This window comes from Fulmarus glacialis, unplaced genomic scaffold (genome assembly GCF_000690835.1).
Source record: "Fulmarus glacialis isolate BGI_N327 unplaced genomic scaffold, ASM69083v1 scaffold36481, whole genome shotgun sequence".
Lineage (NCBI taxonomy): Eukaryota > Metazoa > Chordata > Aves > Procellariiformes > Procellariidae > Fulmarus > Fulmarus glacialis.
In genome coordinates, this window is record NW_009195351.1 from 1 (window position 1) to 27,436 (window position 27,436).

The 27,436-nt window shown below is 38.0% G+C and overlaps 1 protein-coding gene across 1 annotated transcript; it reads left to right on the top strand.

Annotated features, from left to right (window-relative positions):
• Positions 1-1,487: 1,487 nt before the first annotated feature.
• Positions 1,488-27,241, top strand: LOC104084296 (serine-protein kinase ATM-like; the record flags this gene model as incomplete). The annotated part of the gene is made up of 19 exons (XM_009588068.1): positions 1,488-1,559; positions 1,645-1,757; positions 2,993-3,138; positions 3,542-3,706; positions 12,544-12,709; positions 13,002-13,240; positions 14,064-14,227; positions 14,616-14,785; positions 16,265-16,636; positions 17,206-17,400; positions 18,913-19,138; positions 21,018-21,149; positions 22,131-22,220; positions 23,448-23,619; positions 25,437-25,543; positions 26,076-26,158; positions 26,269-26,424; positions 26,884-26,959; positions 27,111-27,241. Coding segments are annotated over exons 1-19 (2,975 nt in total), but the record flags the coding sequence as incomplete, so codon positions are not given.
• Between the last annotated feature and the right edge of the window lie 195 nt (positions 27,242-27,436).

The window sequence follows — 27,436 nt, forward strand, 5'->3', positions numbered from 1 at the left end:
GGCGCCCGTTCGTTGTAATTGCCCTGCACGCCTGTGTTGAGCACCTCCGTGGTGGTTTTTTTTTTGGTGTGTTCCTTCCTTGCCCTGTGTAGTTTTTCTCGGGACGTGGTCATAAAATGATAGTTGGAGAACTATGTAATTAGTAAGAGAAGTAGTAAATGGATTAGGAGTTCTTAACTGTTGTTGTTATGGCAGTTGAAATACCATTAAATACAAACGAGAGGACTGACTTCTTCCCCTTTGATACCCAGTCCCTACAACATACAGCCCATGTTGCCACAGTTCTCGGTCAACCATTTTTCAGCCCGTCAGCATTTTAGAAACCATTAGTATTTTAAAAGTTGCTTCTTCCTTTCTGTTTTGTTTTCAGCATAAGAAGCAAGTTAGTAGAGGAACAGCTCATCGTCTAAATGAGTTCAGTTGTACAGTACAGCCAGCCTTCCTGCTTACGTTTTCCTTTTCATACCCACCTGATGAATCACCATATCTGTGATCATACTTAGTCCCAGCCTGATCTTGTCTGAAGCCGAAGGAAATAAATATACTCTAAGACAGTAGATATTTAAAGTTTTAGTTGTCTGAATGGATATTTTTATATTCTCACTTATGTGCTCAAGATGCAGGGTTTGGCATCGTGAACGCCCATTCTCAATTGCTTATTGCAGCCTTAGCAGCATATGCTTGGAGTTACTTCCAATTTGTCTTATCTGTCTTTTTCAGACAGAGTTTCTCTAGGGGCTGCTTTAAATGGGTAAAAGGAGAAGCATGGAAGTTGTATACAATGTCATTGTCGTCATCTGCATCAGCATAACTTTATGTAAACCAGAAATGCAAAGTTTAGCTAATTCCAACCTCTGTTGAAGGAGGTGAGGCATAATTTTAAGTGGTCACAGAAGGAAAAAGTTGTTTCCTCTTATGGTTGATGCTTGAGCATCCTTTGACATGTTGAGTCCAGAGGGACTTGTCAATATGATAGTGCATACCTTTGAAAATGTAGGATGTGAGAGAGGAAAACAGTTTTCAAAGTGCTACCTTCTGGCAGCATCAGGTTAAGACAGCTACTGATGACAGCTAGCTACTGAAAGTTAATGCTGTTTGCCTTAAAGTATTCAGCTCTGTGTCATTTTAATCTTCTTATAATTTCGCTCCATATTGTCTGACCAACTCTTATCACTCATAAAAAGGGCAGAAATCAGAGTCATGTGAAGGGGGTCTCTGCTGTTATTCTTTACAGCTGTTGACTGTGGGAATAGATTACATTCTTGACATGAGACTTTGCTTCAATCTTGTGACCAATAAGACTAACCCAAAGACGAATGAACTTTTCAGTGAAATAACCCTGTGATTGTGTTTGATACTGGATTTTCAATATATTGCATTCCCAATTTTTGGACTGGTTGACTTGGCTCTGTGTTAAATAAAATAATTACTATTTTATCCTTTTCTTCTGTTTGCAGATACAAATGACACTTCTGTTAAATTGAACCATGAGTCTTGCGTTACATGATCTGCTCATTTGTTGTCGTCGCCTTGAAAATGAGAAAGCTGTGGAGCGAAGGGTAACAAGTTTTCTTTTGGTGTATGTGCCTCAATTAGCAATGAAGAGAATCATTAATAATTCTTTTTCCTGAAATACATTTTCAGAAGGAAATTGAAAATTTCAAGCGACTTCTCCGTGATTCTGAAACAGTTCTCCAGCTGGACCGGAATTCTGATTCTAAACAAGGAAAGCAACTCAACTGGGATGCTGTATTTAGGTAGTTTCTTTTTTTTTTCTTTCTTTGTGAATGGTCACAATTTTCCTACATGGAACATCATTCTGTTGTTTATCTGGCCTATTTTAATGCCTATCTTTCTGCAGATTGATTTAGACTTCTTGTCAGTTTGTAAACAAGAAATTACTTACGTTAGTCTCTAAAGGAAGTAAATCTAAAATAGCCAAAATGCAACATATCACATATAGAAAACTTAACTGCTAGGAAACTTATCATTAATTGCATGGTCGTTTTTCCTTACAAAAGTAATAGTTACATTCTTTTATTGAAAATTATCCTCTGCGTCTGATTTTCAACGTATCGTTCATATGTAGATTATAGATAGCTCATTAGAATTTTGTGTTACTGAGTTCTTCAATACACAATAGAATTTGTGAATTAAAGAAGCTGTGCTGAGGTTTGTAGAGGCCCATCTTTGATATAATCTGCTTTAGGTGTACTACAAGATTGGACTGAGCGTGAGTGTCGTAAGTTCTTAAAGCAGCTGGGACTAGTGTTCGATTTCACGTTAAAAGTGCATCTGAAGTATTAGTTTTTGTAGGCTGGTGTCTGGTCAGCTTTCCGTTATGTTTTTTCATTGGACAGCATTGGAATAGTTCTTGTTTCATGGCTGTACCAAAAATATCGTAAGAAGTATTGGATAAATTTTTTATGTTACTTTTGAGATATATATATATATTAGAAATACATAGGAGGAATACAATAAATAGAGACTCTAAAATGAATGCAAATAGTAGGCCAGAAAATCTCCAGTAATTGCCAGTGACAAAGCCAGTGAAAAATTTAATCTATTGTTAGATCTAAAATCTGATCTATATGTTAATTTTAAATGATGGAGAAATAGGACTTGAAAGTTTTCCCCAATAAAAACAATGAAGAGTACTTCTTACTATTTTGTGGTATAATAAAAATAATAAAAATAATAAAAAGACTTAGCATTGCTTTTTTCCCTAATTATAAATTGTATGTTTAGCATTATGCAAAGTTTAAAGGAAAGTTTGGTTCCTATGCAAGTTGCTTCTCGATTATCTTTAAAACTAATAGCTCCTTTTATAGACTATTTCTATCATGCTTAGGCTGTAATCTATTTCAGCTTTTAGCCTTTGTAAATTGCGAGAAGAACAAGCAGTGACATTCTAGGCTAAAACAATATTTACATATTTTACTTTAGTCATAATTGTGCAGATTCTTGATCAATATCTCTTTTATTTTTGAAGTGTCCTGCAGAAATATTTCCAGAAAGAAATGAAAAACCTCCAACTGACAAAACCAAATGCATCTGCTTCAACCCAAACTACCAGACAGAAAAAGATGCAAGAAGTTGGAAGTTTGATCAAATATTTCATCAGATGTGCTAATAAAAGTAATATATATTCATATAGAATTACTGTTTTGTTTTCGTGCCTTGCTTTCAACTTTGAATTTTTACTCTGAAGTAAGTTACCAGGGTGGGGTTCATCATGCCCATTTCCAGGTGTTTACAGTTTAAATATCTTAACGTGAGTTCGTCCTTTGTGTTCCTTTTCTGCCCTTGTTGATGCTCACAGTGCCTTTTTCTCATTCAATGTGTATATAACTGATGTGTCCTCTTGTAAGTAATTTCTTTCTTAGAAACAGTTTGTTTAAGAAGATGATTCCTAACAAAACTGTTTCCTAGCTGTAGGGTGGGGTTTTTTATTTTTAAGTAAACATTTAGAAATGATTAATTCCATATTTATTTGGCACACTTTGGATTAATCACAGTCTCATGTTATTTCTTCATGTAGGAGGACCCAGACTGAAATGTCAGGAACTTCTGATTTATGTCATGGAAATTATAAGAGAACCAACAAGTTGTGCTGCTTATGGATCTGACTCTAGTAGTATACTCCTAAAAGATATCCTCTCAGTAAGGAAATATTGGTGTGAGATATCCCAACAGCAGTGGTCAGGTAACATTTTTAAGCCTACTTGCAAATGCCTTTTCCTATTATAGAAGCATGTTTAGGTGCATTTTAATTTGTTTGATGGCCTGTTGTGTGAGGTACTACACAAACCATGTAGTAAAATAGTGTCAGCCTTGAAGACTTACAGTTGAAATAAACAAAGCAGCAAAGATTAGGAACAGATTTTTTTCTTTCTGCATACTGTTTGTCTGTTGCTTATTGAAACATATGTACTTATATACAATGAGGTTACGTATGCATCATATCCGCAGGGCTTAACATGTATTACAAATCCATGCAATCTGTGTGCTGGAAATAGCCTCAGTAAAACTGGTGTTGGTGTGCAGTTGTTTGCAAGTTATTAGGTATTGGCTGGTATAGTTTTGTTATAGTTAATGTATTACTATTAAATTTTATTATCGGAGTTTTGTTGGCTCATGAAGGTCCTAAAAAAGCATTGACTCGTTGTTGTTATATGCACGTACTGCATATAAAGAAAAAATAGAAAGCTTAAGATTTAAATAGACAAAAACAGATTAAAAAGTTGGGTAATGGTATAGCATGCAACCTGAACTGAGTGGAAATGCAAACATAATTTTTCACTTTTCAGAGGATTGGATTTGACTCCATGACAGTTGACTTATTTAGCGTGGGGAAGAATGTTTATGTATCATAAATCATCTAACTGACATGAAGTAAGCTCTCAACCCGTCTGTTTTCATTTGTTGATGTAATAGCACTGTAATTTGAAAAAAAAAAAAAATAGGGTATTAGAAGTTTTACAGTCTAGTTTGTTGAATGTTGCATATGCGATTCTGGAGAAAGCGTAGAAATACTATCTTTATTTGCGTAGTGCTTTGAAGTCTAAGTTTGGATTTCTGAAAAGCATTTTGTGAGAAAATACTCTGCTCTGTAGGTTGAACTGTAGCTCTGCTTAACTACAGAATGGCAATAAACCTGCAAAGAACTCAGAAGAGGGATCTGGTGATACTTGGAGTGAAAGCAGAGGCAAAAAAACCTGCAGAAGGCTGGCAAAGCAAAGTGATTGAACTGAAACAGTTCAGGATGGGAGATGTGATTGGAGAGCCTGAGGGTGGGATCTCAGAAGTTAAAGAAGTTGGTACTATATGGCCATGGAGATAGAACTGGAAGTTGAAGATTGAAGGGGAAGCTGGCAGTGTATGGGGAAGCTGCCTGAGACTAGGAGCCAATGAGCGGTGGAGAACACAAAGGGCTGTCAGCCTGCAGGTTGGAGCAGAATGCGAAGGCAGGGACTAATCAGATAAGGAGGCTGGAAGCTGGAGTTCAGAGCAATAATTAGGAAAAGCATCTGAGGAAGAACCAGGTACTTGGGTAGAACTGAGGGTAGGCAGGTAGGGAATGGGACAAGAAGCCTGGGATGTTGAAGAGAGATACTGAAGAAGGCAGAGAAGGAAAACTGAGGCTGAGTGTCACTTGGAAGGGTACATACAGGTTACATGAGGAGCCTATGGGAGTTGTTGTGTGGTAGCTAGGTAGTTCAGGAACATGGAAGTAACTGAGTCTCTTTGTGTATGGGCTGAAGCGGGAAGTGTGATGTTAGATCATAAGAGGCACAGCAGAATTTAATTACTGAAGTGAGGCCAGACTGAAGGCCGTAAATCTAGAGGAAGTCAAACTTAAATCCATTAAATGAAACAAGTTGATTTTATTAAAGGAGGGATATATGAGCTTTGGAAAGGTTATCATAACCTTTTTTAGCAATTCCACCTTAATGCTTGTTTATAATTCTTGGAGTACAGTGGAGAGGTCTGTTTTCTATTTATAAAATCAGTGATCTGGTGCAGGAGTTGAAAGTAAGAACATGGATTCCAGCTGTTGCCCCAAGGCAGTTAGATTTGATAAGCAAATACTGACTTCATGAGGCACTCTTATCTGCTGGAAATTCTGAGCTTCTGAATGTTGATAGTCGTACTCTTAAAAATTATGAGGAGCTGTCATATTGGTATATACTGGCTGCATCATCAAAGAAGTCACATGAGGCCAGTGGAAGCCGTATGTAATAAAAGCTGTAATTATGTAATCTTACTAAAAGAAACTGGAAGCCCTGTGAATTGGTATTGGGACCATGTGCTTCTTGCATCTTGGGCATTGACTTTTTAATGAACGAATATGTAAGGGACCCGTGAGGACATCAGTAAGCATTTGGTATTGCCACTGTAGTAATGAATGAGGACACCTCTTTGCTCAACTGCTTGACTCTCTCAGGAGGAGGAGTAGTCAGGGCTGCAACAGACATCACCTCAATTGATGCTGGTTGCAACTCAATGCAGTGGTGGCACTGTTGGACCAACAGAGATTTACTCAGTCCTGTACATGGTTTTACCAAAGGACTGGAAAGTTGAGGCGTAGTTGCTCAAACCCATTCACTATTGGACAATCCCATCAGGCTCATGTGAAAATCCAACAGGGATTGGAGATTAAACAGAGGTAATTGATATTTGAATGAGGTACCATCATCCTTGAACACTGCAGTACCAGATATACTAGAACTACAGTAGGAACTCAAAGCAAAGAGCGCTACCCAGTATATTACCATTTACACAGCGGATGCATTTTTTTCCGTTTCCCCTGAGTGTAAACCACAGTTTGTCTTTACCTGGAGAGGAGTACAGTATGCCTAGAACCTTCTGCCACAAGGATGGAAGCATAGCCCATCTGTCACGGACTTTTACAAAAGGTTTTGGAAGAGGGCAGTGTCCCAGAACACTTACAGTACATTGATGACATTGTAGTATAGGGAAACACTGCCCATAAGGTGTATAACAAAAGCAAAGAGATAATTAGAATTTTACTAAATGCAAGATTTGTGCTCAAAAGAGATAAGGTCAAAAGACCTGTGCAAGAAATAGTTTCTTGGTGTCAAATGGTAAGATGGGAGCTGTTGCATTCCTACTGATGTGATTTACAGCATCGCAGCAATGGCACCGCTGATCAAGAAAAAGGAAACACAAGTTTTTCTTGGAATGGTGAGATTTTGGCAAATGCACATCCCTGGATACAGTCCGCTTGTGAACCTGCTGTACCAAGTCACCAGGAAAATGAGCTCATTTGAGTGACAACCTGAGCAACAATAAGATCTGACTATAGGCTACCAACTATACCCTGTCAGAAGAAGAAATATTGGCCATCTATGAAGGAATCTGGGCAGCATTTGAAGTTGTGGCAATGGAATCAGAAATGCTGCTGACTCCTAACTTGCTGGTACTTCACTGCTGAAAGAAGAAATGCCTTTGACTTTCCACACAACAGGTGTGACCTGGAATAAATGGACTCATAAGGGGAAAAAGGGATGCTCCAGACTACTGGAAGAGTTGGTGGATTGGTCCAAACATCGTGACACTTGGGGTATCACCGAAGGTATTATCGCATGCTCAAGAAGCTCTGGAAAATGACAGGCTTTCAAAAAATTAGTAATATGCCCTGTTTGCTAAAGATTCTTGCCTAATTGTTGGCCATTGACAAAGGTCGAAAGCTGTCATTTGGAATCTGGACCAACAGGTGATAGAAGTTGATGAAAGTGAAGGACAGCCAAGTCAGTATGCAGAAGTCGAAGCCATAGGACTGGCCATTGATGCAGCATTACAGAGGAAACAGTGCAGATTTTACCTGACTCTTGGATGGTGGCCAGAGCCCTCTGGGACTGGCTTACGCAGTGGAAACAGGAATTGGCAAAGATGAGGGAGGCCTATTTGGATAGATACCTTGTGGAAAAACATCACACGGGATTTGAAAAAAAATCAACGTATGGGTATGACACGTCATTAGCTACATCCCAAAAGGAAGAGTCACCAAAGAACAAATCAACAACTATCAATCAGACCAAACTACTCAAGTTGCTGCAATCAGCGAAGTCCTGGACTGGGAATGTAGAGTGGACCTATTTGTTACTTGATGGACTCATGAAACATCTAAGATGAGATTCCACCTGTCTCTGGGCAAGAGACTGAGGAGTGATTTGTCTAAAGATGCCATTTTACAAGTAATAAAGGTATTTGAAATTTGTTCATTAGTGAAAAAAGCTAAACCACAAAAGGTATTGAAGTGTGAAAGCTGTCATTTAAACTACCAGATTGGCGATGTGTGGTAAGTCGACTACATTGGACCTTTCTACAGGCCTAATAGGGGGAATCGATATGTCCTAGCTTTTCTAAAGAAATGACTGTGAGCTGGCTGGAGGCTTCCCGTAATGGATCTCACTTCAAAAACAAAACGATGAAATTATGGACAGATGAACACGGGATTGACTAGATATACCATAGCTTCTATTATCTCCAATCTTTGAGTCTGGAGACTGTCGCAAAGGATGTAATTTATGAGGCAAGTAACCTCCCACTATGTACCATTAAACGAGTGAGTGTTAGGGAGGTGTAGAGCAAGGGGTGGAAAGTGTCATGGCCTACTGAGCTGGTATAACTTGAGTAATGAGGCAAATGTCAGAGAGTCCACAGTTTGACTTTTGTATGCTGCTGTGCAGGTGTTAGGGATGTAACTTTTTGTCAGATAAAGCACAGTTAGGCAGGTGTTGCAGGGAAAAAATGATGTAACTGGCAGAAATAGCGGAACCAAACTTACACAAGAATGAGTGGTCCAACAACACTACCTGGTCTTATCTTATAGCTGAGCCTGCTTAAATGATCCAGTGACTTGCTACACAAATCAATGAACAACAGCTCAGAGCAGTCCACTGACCGGTAAACACAAAACAGTCCGGAAGATGCTCTCCACCTCATAAAACTCAATCTACCTCAGCTTGAAGGGGCAAAGGGGTGGTGGTGTGTGGCGCGGTTCTATCTTTAGACTGTGGAGGACCTCTAGAGATGCCTGGGACCAAGCTCGCATAGCCAGAACCAACACGCTTAACACTCTGCTGCTCCTGACCACTGACAACCACTGCTCTTGTCAGCAAGGAGAGGGGAAGGAGAGAGAACCATTTTTCTGCAACTTTGTAGTGTTCTGTTTGTAGTTTCTTAGAGGCAATAAGTATGCAAATTACTGTGCAGTAATTAATGTGTGCGTTTCGTCTGTCCTGACCTAAACCATGACAGTAGGTTTTATTTATTCAGCATGTCTGTTACCGAGTGAGGTAGCAAGCAGTTGTGATGACACCCCCATCGCCACGTGCATACTGGCAAGGCTGCATGTTCAGCTGTCCTGTGTCAGCTGCGGGGGAGCAGCCTTGCTCCTTAAACCTCTGCCGGTCGTGAATGTTCCAATGCAGAGTCTCTGTGTGGTGCTAAACAGTGACTTTTATTTCACAGCACTCGCAGTTCATAAGAATATAATACGTAGAGTTGAGAAGCACTCTTATTCATCAGGTAGTTTGTAGAGTGTTACCAACAAGGGGAGAGGATGAAAAGGATGTTCTGTTCCACTTGCTGATATGCTGTTGTTTCTAAGGGTACACTAAGATCGTGGCATGCCGTGTCATCCCATCCAGGATGAGATAGACGTACAAGTAAACTTTTGCATCAGCAGAAATTCCGGGTAGCTGATTACTGATGTGGGCAGTTTGTGTGATCTCCATAGGATGCAAGCCTAACCGTTCCTTAATCTAGGAAGGTTGTCGCTTTATTCAGAGCACATTCATAGCAAAAATGGATGAGAGAGTCCATTAGTGCTCCAAGACCTCATCCAGTACCCTCTCAAACACTCAAAGCAGCAGAAGATTCTCGATCCATCTTCCAGTAAACACCAGCCATCAAAACAAGGAGGAATTGATACTGCCAAGGAGGCCTCTTTCCACTCTTGCTGCTTAACAAATTACACTGCGTCGTCCTTAATCTAAATGTCCAGATGCTCTATTTGCTGTGCCATCCCCTGGTACTGAAGTTAGCATGTCTTAGGGTTTTCAGAGCTTGATTTTACCTGCCTGCTGTAGGAATTAAGGCAGAACTGGATCTATCCCAGTATTACTGCCACCTACAGAAAACTGTGTCCTTGATACTCTAAGAACTGTGGGAAGGATGGCAATAAACAACATAACCATGCATTGTCACATATATTCAAGGACCAACAGACTTGCTTTTCTTTGTTCTGCGTATTCTTCTGAAGAGGATGATGCCACAGCAGCTTCTTTCCCCTACCTCTTCACCCCTGATCTGGTCCCCATGTTCTTGCAGGCATCCCAGAGGGGATGCTGCAACACCGCAGGGCTGAAGTGGGGAGGAGATGGAAGACAGCATGAAAACTGTGTTTGAGAAGATAGTGAGGCTCTATAAGCAGGACTGATAGCAGGTCTTGGCTCACTTAGATGAGGCTTGACAGAGGCTTGGGAACATGAAGCGCTGGAAAGGTGGCAGGAGTAGCAGCTCCAGCATGAAAATACACTAGACCGTGCTCTTAAGTAGTGATTGGTGTGCACGCAGTTGGACTTGAGAAAAAAGATGAAGCTCAGTCAAGCAGGGAAGGGGTTTTCAGCTCTTCCAACAACTTGTGTGGGGTCCTGGTCCACAAAGTCTCTATTCAGGTGTCTAAATGGAGCATGGAGGATAAGGCATGACAGCAGGGTTTAGAGACCATTATGACTTTTTGGGCCTTTTTTTCTCCATGGAGAAAAGAAGTATTGTGCCTGCTCTTTTAGTTCAGCCAGGTCAACCAGATTTTGTTAGTTTCCAATAGACCCTGTTGGCCTTCAGGAGAAGGATCATATTGCTGGATGCTATACTTCTCCTATGTTCAGACCCTCGTTTTAAAAAATCATACGCAATATTTCCCTTCTTCCCTGTTCATCTCTGTATATATTATAGCTGTATTGGCACTTTCAGGAAATTAGAGAATAATTCACATTGGAAGGAATCTCTGGAGATTTCTAGTCCAATCCCCTGCTTGAAGCAGGCTCAGCTGTGAGAAGAGATCAACTGGTGTTATGGGATCAAGTTTTCTTATTTTTAGAATGCTTTTTGTTCACGTGCTTTTTCTGCTTCAGGTTTTGCTCCCATTCAGATTCTAGGCTGTGTGCTTTCCTTGCATGTGTGTTCTTTGAGGGGAGGTCAGCAGAGAGCATGGAGAGTAGAAGTAAGCGCTCTCAAGTGTGAGCAGGAGTGGTTTCCCAACCTGAGGAGGTCCCAGTATAAGAATCCCCTGCAGGGAGAGGGAGCATTGGCTGTGGGCTGTTGTGACCCTGTGCTGCAGTGTACTTGCAGTTGTGTAGGGCCCACTGTTCTCAGGGTGTTGGGAGGTCGCTGATGCACATTCCGCTTCCATCGTTTATGCAGAAGGGACACAGTTAAACCAGGCTTGGGCACTGTTGTCACCAGGGTAAAGCTTTGAGACCCAGTAATATAGGGGTATGAACTGTTTCTGATTCCCATGATTCAGAGAGTCACCTAAGTTCTATAAATGACCCTATGCCTGCTTGGGAAGAAGGTGCTGGTATCTCTGTTGATCTGAGGCCAGAGTTATGAAAGACGTGGTGAAGGTGGCACTATGAGTCCTGCTGTAGTCCAAGATGTCCATAAATTACCACGGCCTGCACAACAATGAAGCAGTAACATTGCAATTTATTTATTTATAGTTGTCCCAATCTGGCTTTTCTACAAGACAGGAATCCAGAGCTCAAGACCCTGTGCAATGCCATCAATATCACCCATGCAGAGTATTCAAAAGAAGAGATTCTGAGAGAGTGCCTCAGAGGCCTTGATCCTGACTGTCTGTGCAGAGCTTACTCACCCCAAACTGATGAGCTACTGACCAGTAAATTTAAGGGTTGTCAGACTCTTCTAGGTCATAGTCACTCTACAGAGCAAAGTACAGTAACTGGTCATTCTGCATCCCAAGGACTATATGATACAGCTGCTCTGAGCTCATGTCTGGTTGACTGTGAACACAGTAGTCATAGTGGCTGGGATTCCTGAAAGATCATTCTACCTATATTTCTCCTTAGAGAAGAGGAGGCCTGAGAGGTGGATGTCCTTTCATTCAAAGTGTTGTCCCAGAATAGCTGCCAAGGTCATAGGACTGAATCAGTATTTCTTCCCTCTGTGGTTCTTTGCAGTGGATATTGTCCACTGGTGGACTGAGGGACAGTATCATGTCACTTGTAGGTGGCATAAATGAAATAGCAGTAAGGCTTTTGTATGTGTCATGTTAAACTGATGGTGATGGTTGGATCAGTAATGTGCTACCGTGATTTGTATGAGGCTGATGAAAGGACAGTGTGATGATTCCTAGATGGGCCTTGAGATAAGAAAGCAAAAATCTGAGGAAGGGGCCTTTCCTCCAGAGAACTTGTAAATGAGTGCAAAGCATGGATGTGTTGGTCTGCGAGCTGGAGTGAACTAGCTGAACTGCATGTAGTGGAAATACGGGCAGCCTCAGTACCAACTGTTCTGATCTGTTTACCTGTTCCTGCTGCACCAAATTCTTTGTTAATGTATGTGTGGCTGTAAATTGCTTCTGAGTACTTTTATTGTGTATTCTGCAACAAATGGAGACCACTGTGCCGAGGAATCAATGTAGAGTAGAAGTTGAGTGTGAAAGTAGTTATGAAAGTTGATCATGTGGCTATAGCTACTTTGCTCGGTGTAACACAAAGCAGATTGTATCTCAGCTCAGAATGAATATAACTTCACTTCCAGTGTAGGCAAGACCACAAGTTTTTTTTTTTTCCCCGGTTAACTTTCCTAATGAATAATGACATGCAGCTGAATTCAGAATGGTGGTTTCTGTATATTTAATGCAATATTTTGCTTCGAGCATTTTTTATATAATCCTCTGTAATATATATATTTATATATATATTTGTATATTTATAACATATATACATACTATATCATATATACTTTTTAAAAATACATTTGCAGAGTTGCTGATCCTGTATGGCCAATTATACCTCAAACCTTCTGGGAAGATTAATAGAGTCTTGGTGGCTAGGATAATTCACACACTTACGAGGGGGTACTGCCTCCAAACTGATGGGTTGAGTTCTGATATGTTTATCTTCTTTTCAAAAGCAATGCAGTGTGCAAGGTATGTTGCAAGTGCTCCTTTTGTATGCTAATACCTACTTTTAGAGAGTAACTCATTTTAAGCATTTGGGATTAGACTTGAGTAATAGCAGGTAATGCTTCTTTAGACATATTTTGTTCTGTCTTTGAACACCAATTTAATAAATTCTTTAAAATGTTAATAACTTCTGCATTTTTTTAGGCAAATAATATTCTGAATATAGTTACTTGCTAGTATTTACATTTAAACAATTGCTGTAAAAAGAAATAAGATTATTTCTTCTGGAAGTTTGAGTGTTTGGTTTATGTTGCAGGCAGGAGAAGAATACTGCAGGCCTGGATCATATTGTTGGAGCAATTAATATCTTCTGCAATAAGTTTGCTGTCAACTGTCGCATACGGATTTGTAAAGTAGGGGAAGAAATTTTGCCTACAGTGCTTTATATATGGACTCATTATAGACCAAAGGATTCCCTGAAGGAATCAATAATTGAGTTAGTTCGTCTCCAAGTTCATATTCATCATCCAAAGGGTGCAAAAAATCAGGGAAAAGGTACAATAAAAAGTTCCCTGTTTTTTTTTCTATCACTGTATGTGATTGTTCGAATTATTGTGCCAACTTTCTGCATTTTGATACTGAGTCTTGGAAACATTAATGGGAGTGATGATTACTTGTCAGTAGTTTTATGCTATAGGTTAATACTGAGTGAAAGTGAAAATAAGTTTTCAAATTCAAAGTATGCACTAAGAGAATATTAATCCTGTAAAAGTTGATTTTTTTTTTTTTTAATCAAAAGGTGATTTTAATTACTAAAGCAAAACACAAAAGTCTTTGGGGAAGGGAAATAATGGTTTACATTGAGTTTAGATTGCCACGTGTATGCATATCTTATGAGGTTTATTTAAGCCCAGAAATTACTACTATGGACTAAGTCTGAGTTACTGTATAAAACTGGTCAGAGAACATCACTCAATAATTGTGTTTGTCTGTCATGGCCTATTTCAGTTATAGCATCATTTTTTTAAAAAGGGTTTGTTTTTGTTTTTTTTTTACTTTGTCTACAAATGGCAAAGAGTTTATAATTAGTCCAAATTTATCCATTGCATTTCATTGTATTCTTTCCAGTTAGATAAAGAATTGTTTATTAGAAACTTCATTCCTACCCTAATTACTTGTATATGCTGATTAAATTCTCTCTTAACTTTTTTCACTTTTTTTCTTTATTCATTCTCCATTATAAGACTTGTTTTGCAGGCCTGCATTTGTTAAGCTTTGTATGCTTTACTCTGATTTTGACTGTATTTTGCATCTAAATATGTTTACATATTGTATCAAGTGGGTACATGTTATCTTTTAATTGTTTTTGCATGTACAGATGCCTATGACTCAAAAAAATGGCAAAGTATCTTACATAACCTATATGATCTGCTGGTGAATGAAATAAATCTCATTTGTAGTAGAGGAAAGTATTCTTCAGGCTCACGTAATATTGCTGTAAAGGAAAATTTGATTGAGTTAATGGCTGATATTTGTCATCAGGTAACATTTTTATTTGAATATAAAGTTGACTATATACTTACTGTGTTTTATGTTTTGCTTTTTAAAGTAATACGGCTTTAGCATTTCCTCAGAATCATTTACTGAAGTATTAGTACCTTTTGTCTGTGTTCTGTTGTGTTTAGTTGTTAGTTTTTGTGCAGTTTAGAAATATGTGGACTCCTAAATTATACTAGGTTTCACTAGTGTTGCTTATTGGACTATAAGCAGAGGTTCTGTTATAGTAAAGAATAATAAATAATAATTCTGGTTGCCTTTTAAGAGGCTTTATACATAGTAAAAAATGGACCAGTTTAGTTTGACATTTCCTGTTTTCCTGTAAATACTGCTTTTTTTTATTTGTGTACTTTTTAATTTCTCTTTATAAAAGGTTTTTACAGAGGATACCAAAGTTCTGGAAATCACCCAGTCGTATGCCGTTTCTCAAAGAGAGTCTAGTGATGAAACAGTACCAGGCAAGCGCAGGAGGATTGAACTAGGGTGGGAGGTAATTCGAGACAACCTGCAAGGATCCCAGAAGGATTTTGATGTCATACCTTGGTAATAATATCTTTACATGAAACAAATATCACTACAGACATCTTTTTACATTTAAGTGTTCTCCTGAATATGTTGTGCTTTCAAATTAGGTGTCTGCACATGCTGTAATTATATATCTAAGCACTAAGCTTAGATTCTCACAGCATTTGGAAAGTAGTGAGTAGTGTTCTTGGCACTCTTGCTTTAAAAACTTTGTATCTTTGGTTTCCTAAGAAATAACAAGTGAGGTCTGGGAATCTGTGTTGTAGTGTATAAGATATTACTGCCTCTGATTTTTTGTCTTTTGTGCTGGATATTACCAGTCTTTATGTAAGTGGTGTGTGTGTGATCCAGCTTAGGAGTATTAGGAAATTAACATGAGATTTACTGCTGTCTTAAGCTGGCTGTGTCATAGGACAGCAACCATTAACTGGCCATTTTGGACTAGTTCACACAGTTTGCTGTAATACCTGGTCTGAAAACTGTTGAAGTGCAAGGCCTGGTGTCTTAGCTTGGACCTTGACTGAGGGGTATTTTGGTTGACATGAGGGACTTCTGAGCTGGAGGTATAGCTACACATCTTCCACTGACTGCCGCAGGAGATGGACTCTGTAGCAGAGTGTAGCAGGGAGTCAAGTCGTCATTAAAAGACCACAGCTCGGCTTTTCCAGAACTTACCAGTTGTAGTCCAAGGCCCAAGAATGTTGACTTTTTAGCTAAAATAATTTACATGGGATGTTTTTTGCTGTTACTGTTCCTTTCTGTCTTTCTGACTTTTCTTGGAAACTGCTGTACAAGATACCAGAACAGTGTAGCTGCTTGTGAATTGGGTCCTGAGTTGGGGCGGCAGGTTTGTGTGTGTATATGTGTGTGTGTTTATTGCTCGCAGTATTGAGGCAAAGTGGCTATTCAGGATCCAATTGAGAAGTTAACATGCCGTTCTGTGTGGAGGTGGCAATCTCCAAGAAATACTGTGACTGCTGTAATTTACTAATTTGGGTAGAGTTGCAACCATTGCTATGAGCAAAACCCTTCCAATTTACCATCCCCAGCTTAATATTTTGCTCATTTGATAAATTTTGTTTTTCTTATCTGCAGAGATGTTGTTATAATGTTTCCTGCTTATGTAATTTCACCCTTGAGGTCACTCACTGGGTCAGAGTGTGTAACAGGCTAGTCCAGAAGAAGGAAAAAAAAATTTTTTTTTCCTGAAATTTTCTTCCCTTGTGGTCAGAAATCAGTGAACTCAGCTTGTAAGAAATTAGAAATCAGTGAAGTCAACTTGTAAGAAATTATTAGTGATAGTGAGGCTAGACGAGCAGACTTTACAAGTAAAACCAGTAGAAATACCGAATCTTTAATCTTTGATCGTAAACAAATCAACTCAATACTGGAAGGTGTAAATGTGGAATGACAACGGAAGAATGCTTTGTTTGTTCATTTACTTTTGAAGATGCAAATTTAGGTGTGATATTAATTGCTTCACTTTGCATTTTCAAGGTTACAGATTACAGCTCAATTAATATCAAAGTATCCCATGAGTCTTCCTAACAGTGAGCTACCTCCCTTACTCAATGTACTTCACCAGTTACTGCCTCAGCAGCGCCGAGGAGAAAGGACCCCATACGTGCTGAAGTGTCTTACAGAGGTAGCTTTGTGTCAAAACCAGAAAACTGATTTGAAAAGCACCCACAAGTTGGAGCTCCAGAGAACCTGGGCAAAGATTTGGTCTCTTACCATTCGTAGCATAAGTTTCCAGCAAATTGAAGTGGAGAGCTTTGGGCTACTTGGAGCTATGATTGAAGGAAACCTTGTTGTAACAGATAAAGAACTCTGGAAGATATTTTCAGGACCTGCATGCAAGCCTTCAAGGTACAATGGGAAGCAAGGATAATATTTTGTGTCTGATTCACATTGCTCTTTCCTGTGCAACCAAAACCACTGTGTTATTCAAAATAACGTTATTGTTGTTGTGGCTGTATTTCTAGTTTAAGAACTGCCCACGTTTGTGTTTTAAGCGTTTGAAACGGGCATAAATATATACATGAGTCTGAAAGCAGAGGCAGAAGAGGAGAGGCAAGCATCTTCAAATTTAAAATTGACTAAAAATGTAAAATGGACTGAAAATTTAAAATCTAACTGAAAGAGATGTTGATTTTTTGAAGTTAAAAAATATGTTTTCTTCTACATATATTTTGACTCTGAAATGAGTATTCTGAAACAGTCTTTAAAATAGACAGGAAATGTCTGTAATAGCCAAAATGTGGCTTTTGAAAATGCAAAGATTCTAATAAAGGAGTTTTCCAGTATGTGTGCGTATTAACTTGCTTATGTACTTGCTGCTCCCTGAGCATGCAGAAATTCTGACTTTGCTTTAGAGTGCTGATCCACAAATACCATGTTGTTTCTCACAAATGCCCTGTGTTCCATTTTTGTTACAGTTCTGCTGTATATTGTTTATCATTAGTGATGTCTGCTTATTCAGTGCCAGAAAATTTGGACATAGGAACGGAACAGAATAATTGTGAAAGAAATCTGGATTCTGTATTAAAGGAGGCAATAATGAAATGGGTACTGTCCTGCTATTTGGAGGAAGAAATGGAAGAATGTGCAGAGTTGCCTCCTGTGCTCTGCAGGTAAAGTCTTTGTGGCATAGTTTTGTACATAAGCTTACCCTATAACACAGAAAATTACGCAGGGAAAAGTGGATTTGCAGAATTGTATTATGTTAATGTTTTGGTAAAGTTAATAGGGTTTTTAAACTTACTGTAGAATGACATTCTGGGGACATAATTTAGTTATCTGTCCATAGCATAGCAGATACATGAACTATGTGTTGGAAATCTTAAGTGAAAACTTAAGCTGCTTTGAAGATACACTCTTAATCTGGTTAACGTTTGGGTGCGCTTCAGGAATCCCAAGAGCTTGTCTGATTGCAAGAAAATACAAAACAATTTCCTTTTTTTACAGTGATTTTCCTCATCTTACATTGCAAAAAATTCTTGTGAGCCTTACAATGAAGAACTGTAGAGCTGCCATGATTTTTTTCCAAAATGATGCTAAATGGTATGCTTTTAAATTAATCATTATAGATACTTAAGCTTCTTATATTTGTCATTTTAGCAAGCAGAGATAATGTAATGCATAATTCCTCAAGCTCTTTTGCATCTTTCTGTACATCTTTCAGACCCCATAAAAATAATAGCGCTTTTGCAATTTGTTAAGATGCTTTAAGCAGACGTTAAAATAGTCTCTTGCTGACAGAGTCAAAGCTTCAGGTACTGAACAAAATACCTTATAAGAAATATGCGTATCATCTCTCTTCAGCAATACAGCTAAATATTTGGCTCTTTATCCATAAGTACATTTGGTATTTTTAACCCGTTACAGTTATATTTTTTGAATAATTTGTAGCTTCATACAAATATGTATTCATGCTTTTTAACATTACCTTCCATTCTAAAGGAAACATATATCTTAAGAGTTTTCTTAAAGATAGATGCTAAGTAGAAAGTAGGCTAGATGCTTACTGTCCATGTGTCCTCATGCCACCCCACCTATATTTGTGGCCCCAGCCACATGTACTTGAGTTGGAGTCACTATGAATGCTGTTGCATCTTTCACTGATGCATATGGTTGAACTTTTGGACTATATATAATTTCCTCTTAATGAAACATGGTTTAGTGGGCATGGTGGTATTGGGTTAATGGTTGGACTTGATGATCTTAGAGGTCTTCTCCAACCTTAATGATTCTATGATTCTATGAAACTAAAATGTGTATAACTTGTTCTGATCGATAAGCCTTTCCCACTAGAAGTTAAAAATACTAGTTTCAGGGGTTTTGTGAATTTCTGCTCCAGTTGTGTAAAGTAGGTTGAGGTCAGCCATCTTAACACAATGCTGTTATATGAACTACAGTAGAAAGTATGATGCGTGTGAAGACTTCATTTTTCCTTTCAGTTTGTTCAGACATTCCTTCCACAATGAAAGTCACCTCAGAAATTAAAGATCAACCAGAGTTTGGAAGCACAAAAGAATAGAATATTTTATTTTGCTTTTGTTTATTTCTTGCATTTAAATAATAGTTTTAAAGACTTTAAAGTCATATACTGGCTGCTAAAGTAAAAATGATGTCTCTTCTTCAAGTGTGCAACACTTGCAAAGGAAAGAAGAAAACAATTTTTCTGATGTTGAAGAGCTGTATCTGCAGACAACATTTGATGAAATGGATGTTTTCACTAACTTTGCAGTAAATATTACAGATAAAAATGTGACTGGTTCAAGACTTGCCATCAACCAAAATCTTAGGGAAACACTGGAATCCTGTCTTTTAGCAATGTCAGAAAAGCTTTTAAGCAGCTATGTTCCTAAGGTAAGTTAGAAATTACTAGTACATCCTTATATTTGTGCTCCCAAACAATATATTTTCAAGGCAAAGAATACAGATTTTCATTCCTTTTGCCACTAAAAATGAACCGCAAGCATTTTGAAAACTATATCCAATAATACGTCTGTATTTCTTTACATCATTGGCAAAATATCCATAGTTTTCATGAATACGTAGAAGCTGTATAGAAGTGGAAGTGCGTGCAGAGTTGCCACATAAACCACTGTTACCCTGCTTTTTGTGATGTTGGTTTCAACTTCTGTGCCCCTGTAATGCCAGTTTTCAGCCAAGATAGGCTGAGGCATAGAGGTGTTGGGTTTTGTAAAAAGAGGCCGCTGTGTAAAGGAGTAATTGTAAAGAAGGCTGCAAATATGGGCTGTATTAACAAGAGCACAGCCAGTGCTGAAGGGGAACTGATTATCCCCCTCTACTCACTGCCTTTATACTGCATCTGAAATACTGCATCCAGTTTTGGGCCAGTACAAGACAGACATTTAGTGCATTCAGTGGAGGCCACTGAGATGGGGGCTCCAGCACTTGACCTGTGAGGAGACACAGAGGAAACTGGGCTTGTTCAGCCTGGAGCAGAGATGGCTTTAGGGGAGCCTGTAAGATTGTCTAGAAGACGGAGCCAGGCTCTTCACAGTGGTGTATTGCGGGAAGATGAGAGACAGCAGGCAGAGTCAAGAGAAGTTTACACTGGATACAAGGAGAAGTTTATCTACATGAGGACAGTCAGGCAGTGGCACAGGTTGCCATGCCTGAGAGGTTGTGCAGTCTTCATCCTTGGAGGTTTTCAAGCCCTGACTGGATCAAGCCTTGAGTGACCTCTTCTGACCTCAGTGCTGACCCTGCTGTGAGCAGGAGGTTGGACCAGAGACCTGCTGAGGTCCCTTCCAGCCTGAATTATCCTGTGATGCTATTTGTATCTTCCATTTGTTGAAACACCAGAGAATCTCTCCTTTGGAGAAAAATCTTGAGTTGTAGAGGAAGAGCCACCACATAATGGTAAAAAGTTTGTGAAAACAAAAGCAGCAGGCTTTTTAAATTCCCAGTTCCTTTGACAGGTTAGCTTTTGTTTTATTATAGTGGTGTGCCTTTCTTGCAATTCGCTGCTAAGGTCCTGTAATATTTGGTGAGCCAAAAGAGGCAGTACCAAAGTTTGAAACACGGTACTGGCAACTAGGAGCTATAAAACTTATCCCTGGTTTTGCATGTGTGACAATGGCATGTATGCATAAGTTTTCCCATCTTTTTTTACAGATACCTGCTTTTCAAAAATGTGATAGCAATCCTTTTTGCCTTTCCTGAGAAAGTAAGACAAATAATTATTTGTCTGCTCTTTCTCCTCCTTTGATTGAAATAATTTAGACAGGTGAAAAGGGATCTCTTAATACTCCTGCAGTAAGCTTGCATGCATTTACAACATCTATGCCATGTTTGTTGACACAGTAGCTGCTAAGAAGCAACTTACGAATTTACTAAGATCAGAAGAGACAGCAGTAGGAATGTGGTACGGCTCATACTGTCTCTTGTCATGGCAGGAGGTAAAATAGATAAACAGAGCATGTGGGAATTGCTGGAAGTATTGCTCTGATGGAATCTAAAGGAGAGGGAGAATTTAAAGTGTTATGAAGGATGCGTAGAGGCCATGGGACATACAGAGAATATTATAACATGGAGAACCAACCGGACATGTTAGGGAGCTGAGGCAACTGCAATGCAAAACTAGGATGCAAATCTTCATTAATTTTTGGTGAAATCTGTATATAAAAGTGTTTAAAAAAGACTCTAAAGAATTCTGTGTTTTGGTGGAAAAGTTCAATGATAAACCACTGGTATTTATACTGTGCATTTGATTTAGTCTAAGGTTGTTGCTGCAGAACACCTTGTCCGATGTGTCAGTCTCTTGATTGGTGTTCTTGGTTGCTATTGCTACACTGGTATATTTAAAGAAGAGGATGCCTGTAAATCAGAGTTGTTCCAGAACGCTAAGGTATGTAGCAATGTGTTTGGGAGCTATTAAAAATTAATTAAACCATTAAATATAGAATTATTTTTAAAATTCTATTCATATTGACACATTTTCAGAGCATGAATATTTCCACTGGTTTCTACTTTAAAAAAAAAGCAGTTGAGAGAGGTTTAAGTATGTTACTGCTGCTGAAGGAGAGGAGTCACTGGAGTTTTGTCAGTACACCAATGCATCAGTTTTGCAGTGGAGAGTATTCTAAATATTAATACATTTCTGAATCATGCCTTTTAAAAAAATAAAACAATTATGAACATGTGGACAAAGGACTACTTAGAGAATAATAAGTCCTTTCATTTATAGGTCTTTTATGCAGGAATTTGTTAAGATCATTTGATGGTTTAAACCAATATGAAGACAGCTACTGTTATTATTATTATTACTACTATTACTATCACTATCTGAGGTTGTTTTTTGCTTAAATATGGAAACCCAAAACTTACACATTATGGAGAGATGCTGTATTTTTCTTTTGTGATGAAAATATCACAAATGTTTCAGGCAGGTTTATCTTTTTGTCACTTCTGGTACAGAATGAGTCAAACAAAAATCAAAGAACAAAGAAAGAAGTCCAAACTCATTGATGCACACTATAAATATCAAAGCTGAATGAGAATCATGGCCTTTTGTCTCTGTATGTGTGCCAATGTATAAAGGAATTTAACTGAGGTATTTTAACTGTGTTGTATTTTTACTAGTCTCTCATTCATTATGCCGGAGAAAGCATTTCTCAGTCTAAAAACAAACTAAATGAAGATGCCCAGATCAACTCACTGAGGACTTTGATAATACAGTGTACAAAATGTTTATGCAATTGTACCAAGGTAAAGTTTATAAAGGAATTTATATTTCTTTCTTCATTAATGAGATCACAGAGTTGAATATCATACATATGGTACCTGAAAAAAATGAATTAACCTATCTGTACATCTTGCTTTCTTACAGAACAGTGCTAATAAGGTGCTGTCTAATATATTCCTGCGTTTGTTAACATCAAAATTTATGAATGATCTTGTAGATATTTGCAAAAATCTGGTAAGTACGTTCTGCCTGTTTCTAAATGCAGTGTTCTTCTATGAGAGGATTGTTTTTACAGTGTAATAATTTGGAGGCAAACCAAATGAGATACTTACTACTGAAAAATAAATCAAAATACGTTGAGTTTTATAGAAAATTCCTAACTGGAAACATTTCTATTTAGCATTTGAACACAGGTGTAGGGGAAAAACGAGAGCAGATGGATGACATTTGATCGAGGTTAGCATGCCTTGATAAATTACATTGTTAACATTAAAAAATAAATTATGTTATTTTTTGATTTTTTTAATACTGTATTAGAGTAAAAGTATATATAGATTTTATGCCACAGGAAGAATTTCTGTAACAGATGACATTTAATTTTAATGCACTTGTAAAGTTTTAAAAGCTTCTATTTGTTTTGTAGTTTGATGGACTTATGTGCCTTAAAACACTTTAAAGTTGTTTATTATATAGATATTAAATCTTCTAACTGTAAATTACCCTCCTTTCTCACTGAGAAAAGTAATAGGGTGGCACATCACTGTGTTTAGCACAATTCTTAAAACTTCTTTTTTGGTACATTGTCCTGTAGTCAGGTCGAGGTAGGCAAAACCCTTCGTTTTTTCAGGTGAGGAGAAGCGGAGAGTCTTACCTTCCGTTAACTTGTCGTCTGGTAATTAAATCTTCTAACTGTAAATTACCCTCCTTTCTCACTGAGAAAAGTAATAGGGTGGCACATCACTGTGTTTAGCACAATTCTTAAAACTTCTTTTTTGGTACATTGTCCTGTAGTCAGGTCGAGGTAGGCAAAACCCTTCGTTTTTTCAGGTGAGGAGAAGCGGAGAGTCTTACCTTCCGTTAACTTGTCGTCTGGTAGGGAAAAAGGTCATATGCCTTCCTTTCATTTCTCTGTAATTATGAAGTATAGTGAGAAGTTTGTGAATCTTGTAGAGAGAATTGTTTTTCAAATACTAACAATGTCCTTCGCACCATCTAAAACACAGAGACTAGTATCTGTCTTAGGAACCTTGTGTCCTGAAGAGAATAGTTCAAATCAAACAATTCATGTGTGTAGAAGACAGGTTTATCACAAAGGATTAAATTCATCAATTCAGTGTAGCCCTTACTGTCTTCACCCATTCTAGTGCACTGGGAAACTGTAGTGTCTTTTCTTGTGTTATGCCTGTGGTGTTTCTCCTGTCCTTAAAAGCCAACTGTAAAAGGATGTGGTGTTTTTGTCAGATGACATTTACTGGAAAACCAAGTGAATTGGGAGAAGTGGATCTAACAGGGAATGATCCTGAGGAGAGTATAATGGAAGTAGATAACCAGGTATCTGATGATCTATTTGATGATCATTCAGTGACTGACATCAGTGATACAAATGAATCTGGTGAGATGCAAAATGTAACGGGTAAGTCTTCTTTGTGTCCAAAACTATTTGCAAAAGCTTGTTCTTACAGATTGCTCTTTGCTTGAATGACAGTGAGATACAAAATTGTCCTGCTCTATTAATAGTTGAAGCAGGTAATGGTTGAACCAGGTACTTTATAAACAAAAATAATTCTTTTGTACCTGTCCTGGTTTCGGCTGGGATAGGGTTAAATTTCTTCCTAGTGCTGTGTTTTGGATTTAGTATGAGGAGAATGTTGATAACACACTGATGTTTTCAGTTGTTGCTAAGTACCCTCCTAGTCCAAGGACATCTCCCATGCCCTACTGACTGAGCTAGGTACACAAGATGGGAGGGAACATAATCAGGACAGCCAGCTCAGCTGGCTAATGGGGTATTCCATACCATGTGACGTCATGCTCAGTATATGAATGGTAGGCGTGATCCAGGAAGTACCAATCGCTACTTGGTTATCGGTCAGCGCGGGTGGTGAGCAATTGCATTGTGCATCACTCATTTTGTATATTCTATCATTATCATTATTATTCTCCCTTTTCTGTTTTATTAAGCTGTCTTTATCTCAACTCACGAGTTTTTCTCACTCTCACCGTTCCGATTCTCTCCCCGACCCACTGGGGAGGGAGAGTGAGCGAGCGGCTGCGTGGGGTTGGGCTGCCTGCCAGGTTAAACCACAACAGTACCTCATTAGTGCTTTAAAGATGTTAATGAAATGTTCTAGCTCATTTGGAAAGAAGTAGTTTATTTTTTATATTATAAATAGTAGAATGCAAGCAGAGAAGCTAGCTAACTTGTTCAAAGTTAGCAGGAATTTTGGCAAAGAGACTAGAAAATGTGTCTGTAGGATACCTGTCTGTGTCATTAGACTGTGCTTCATTTTCTTAAAAGTAGTCCTATTTAACTTTTCTCCTTTTCCTGATCAGTAGTTCTTGACAAGGTCAGCTTTCTTATATCTCTGCATCTGCAGAGGGACAGGAGCATGAATCTGTCTGTTTATTCTTGTTAGGAGCTACAAGTACTGATGTTCTCTTTTGTTTTAAATTCTTTTTTAAAATGGTGTGTATCTTAGTTTTTAATCAGGACTATGTCTGCTGTTTATTATTGAATGTGAAGGAAATCAGGATGTTATATTAATGCTACAAACAGCAGCAGCTGGTCTGTTTTCCCGATCATGTTGAAAAAGACTTCTAAAGTGTCTTTAGAAGTATCTTCTCCAACCATCCAATAAACAATTCTAATAAATAAAGTTTGCAATTGCAAAAAATTAGAAGAGTTCTACATGTGACAGGAAAATGGCATTTGTAGCTATTTCGTTTAGGTTATAATTTAAATTTCAATGATGATATTAACATAGTAATTGTCATCATTTCAATTTTGGGGAAGCTTTGAATCTGTAATTTTAAATATATCCTAAGCTATAGTTAACAACACAAAAGAACATAGCTGCAGATGGTTCTGGTGAGTTCATTGTAACCTTGATGGAGAAATCAGCCATATGTATGGGCACATAAAATTAAAAGCCTCTGTTTCAGACAGGGCCTTTGTAGAAGTGGGAAACACACTCAAGAAGCTGTTACTAATGCAGTAACTGCTCAATAACAAATAAACTTAAAGGTTGCTAGTACTCTATTCTGAGAACTTAAGTTAGTTTTGTAAAGACCTAAAATGTTATCAACCTTTTTATTGTCTTTGGAGAAGCATTTCTTACATGCAAATCTTAATTTCAGGTGCTTTGAGCCCATTAGCGGAAGAACAGTTGACAAAGCAGGATTTACTTCTCCTGGAAATTCTGAGGTTCTTATGTATTTGTCTAACTACAGTCCAAATTCAGACAGTGAGCTTCCGAGCCTCTGATATACGGAGGAAGCTGTTAATGCTTACTGATAGCAGTGTCTTTGATAGTGCTAAGCCGTTGCATCTGCACATGGTGAGTGTGAGCTTTTTTTACAGCAGACCCACCTCTATATTTGTACTGTTTTTAAATTTGAATAGTCTTGTCAATTGTATATTCTTGTTTTTCTTTTATCATCGGTCCCCTGAGAATACATTAAAAAGGTTACTTTTAGTGCTTTGAAGTGTGCTGTGGTCAGGGAAAGATCAGTTAGAATTTGTAAGCCAGAAAATAAAGAGTTGAGAGGTATAAACATCTTGCCTTTATCATTAATTATTTGTTAAATAGCTAGAAATGGTCTCTATAGTAGAATAGGATCTGTGTTTTAGTTTAAAAAGGAAGTGGTTTTGACTGCCAAAATTAAAAATTTCATGAGCCATATTACTATGTGACAGTCTTTGCATGAAAGGATGATCAGAGTCTAACATGTAGGAGCTGACAATAGGTATCCTTGCTGGGTGATTTCATGTAAGAGTTACTGAAAAAGTTTTATAGTTTTTCTTTTAATCTACTTATTTTCTTAAGTATTATTTTCCATTTTGGTTCTTTTTTTTTTTTTATTCCCCAGTACTTGGTCCTTTTGAAGGAGCTCCCTATTGAAGAACACCTCTTGCCTGAAGATGATGTTCTTATGCTTCTTAGGCCTCTTTCGTAAGAGAGAAACTCTATTCAGCATGTATTAGAGCTATTTTATTTCAACAGCTAGAGGCTTTGGGGGCTGTTTAGTGTTTCAAGATATTTTTTCTTTCTTTCTTTCACAGTGCTGTGTGTTCTTTGTACCGTCGAGATCAAGAAGTTTGTAAAGTAATTCTAAATAATTTGCTTCCTATAGCAGTAGGATTGGCCCAGTCCAGCGCACATTCTGAAGAGACAAGGATTGCCCGAGGACAATTTTTGACAGTTCTTGGAGCATTTTGGTATGTTTTACCTATTTAATGCAGAAGTCTGTTGGGCAATAAAATTTTTAACTTTGCTGTCAGTGTAAAGACTGTAGTGCTGTTGTGTGTCTTGCTGTTGGTATCTATGATATCTTTATCCAGCATTTAACTTTCCAGATTTTCTGTGTCATGTTATATTTATAGTGAAGAATCGTGTCGTCCTGAAGACAGTATTAGAACAATGAATGCTGTACTATTGTATATTAATAGAGACTGATTGCACTCTGAATTGCATCAGTAATTATAACAAGTGATAACTTCAGCAACCAAAAATGAATATTGTTTACAATTGTAGATTATTAATAAAAACATCAAATCCTCCCAGAGATCCCTATTGAGCACAAAAGAATGAACTGTGAGCAGCAGAAACTAAGTTGTTAGACTTTTTCTCAAAATTGTGGACAACTTTTTCGTTTATTGAAATCTTCCTTATTTTAGGCATTTAGCTCAAGGACAGAAATGCACAGCACCAGTAAGAGTGGCCCTTTTAAACTGCATGAAAGCCCTGCTTGAGGTAATCCCAGATTTTCTGACATTCATTAGCACGTTAGGTATATACTTAAGGTGTATTTAAAAACAGTATTTAAAGATCTTTTGCATGTATCAGTGTATATTCCATTATAGGTCTCCTCTATATTTTAAACCACAATATTAATTTTCTTCAGGCTGATCCTCATTGCAAGTGGGCGATCCTTAATGTGATAAATGAAGATCTACCTGTGAGTGATGCTTTCCCACATTTTCTCGCAGATAGTCACCATCAAGTTCGCATTCTTGCTGCAAAGTCGATTACCAGGTGATAATGTAGATCTTTTTTCTGTTTATAAGAATAACACTTAATTTCACTTAACTGGCTGTTACTTCTGCTACTGTATAGCTGCTCTTTTCAGTACTTCTGGGGCTTTAATCTTGACCGAACATAAAAGCCTACCAAATTACTTTGGTTAAGGTGTTCAGACTTTGTCTACATTTCAGTTATTCGGGGGGGGGG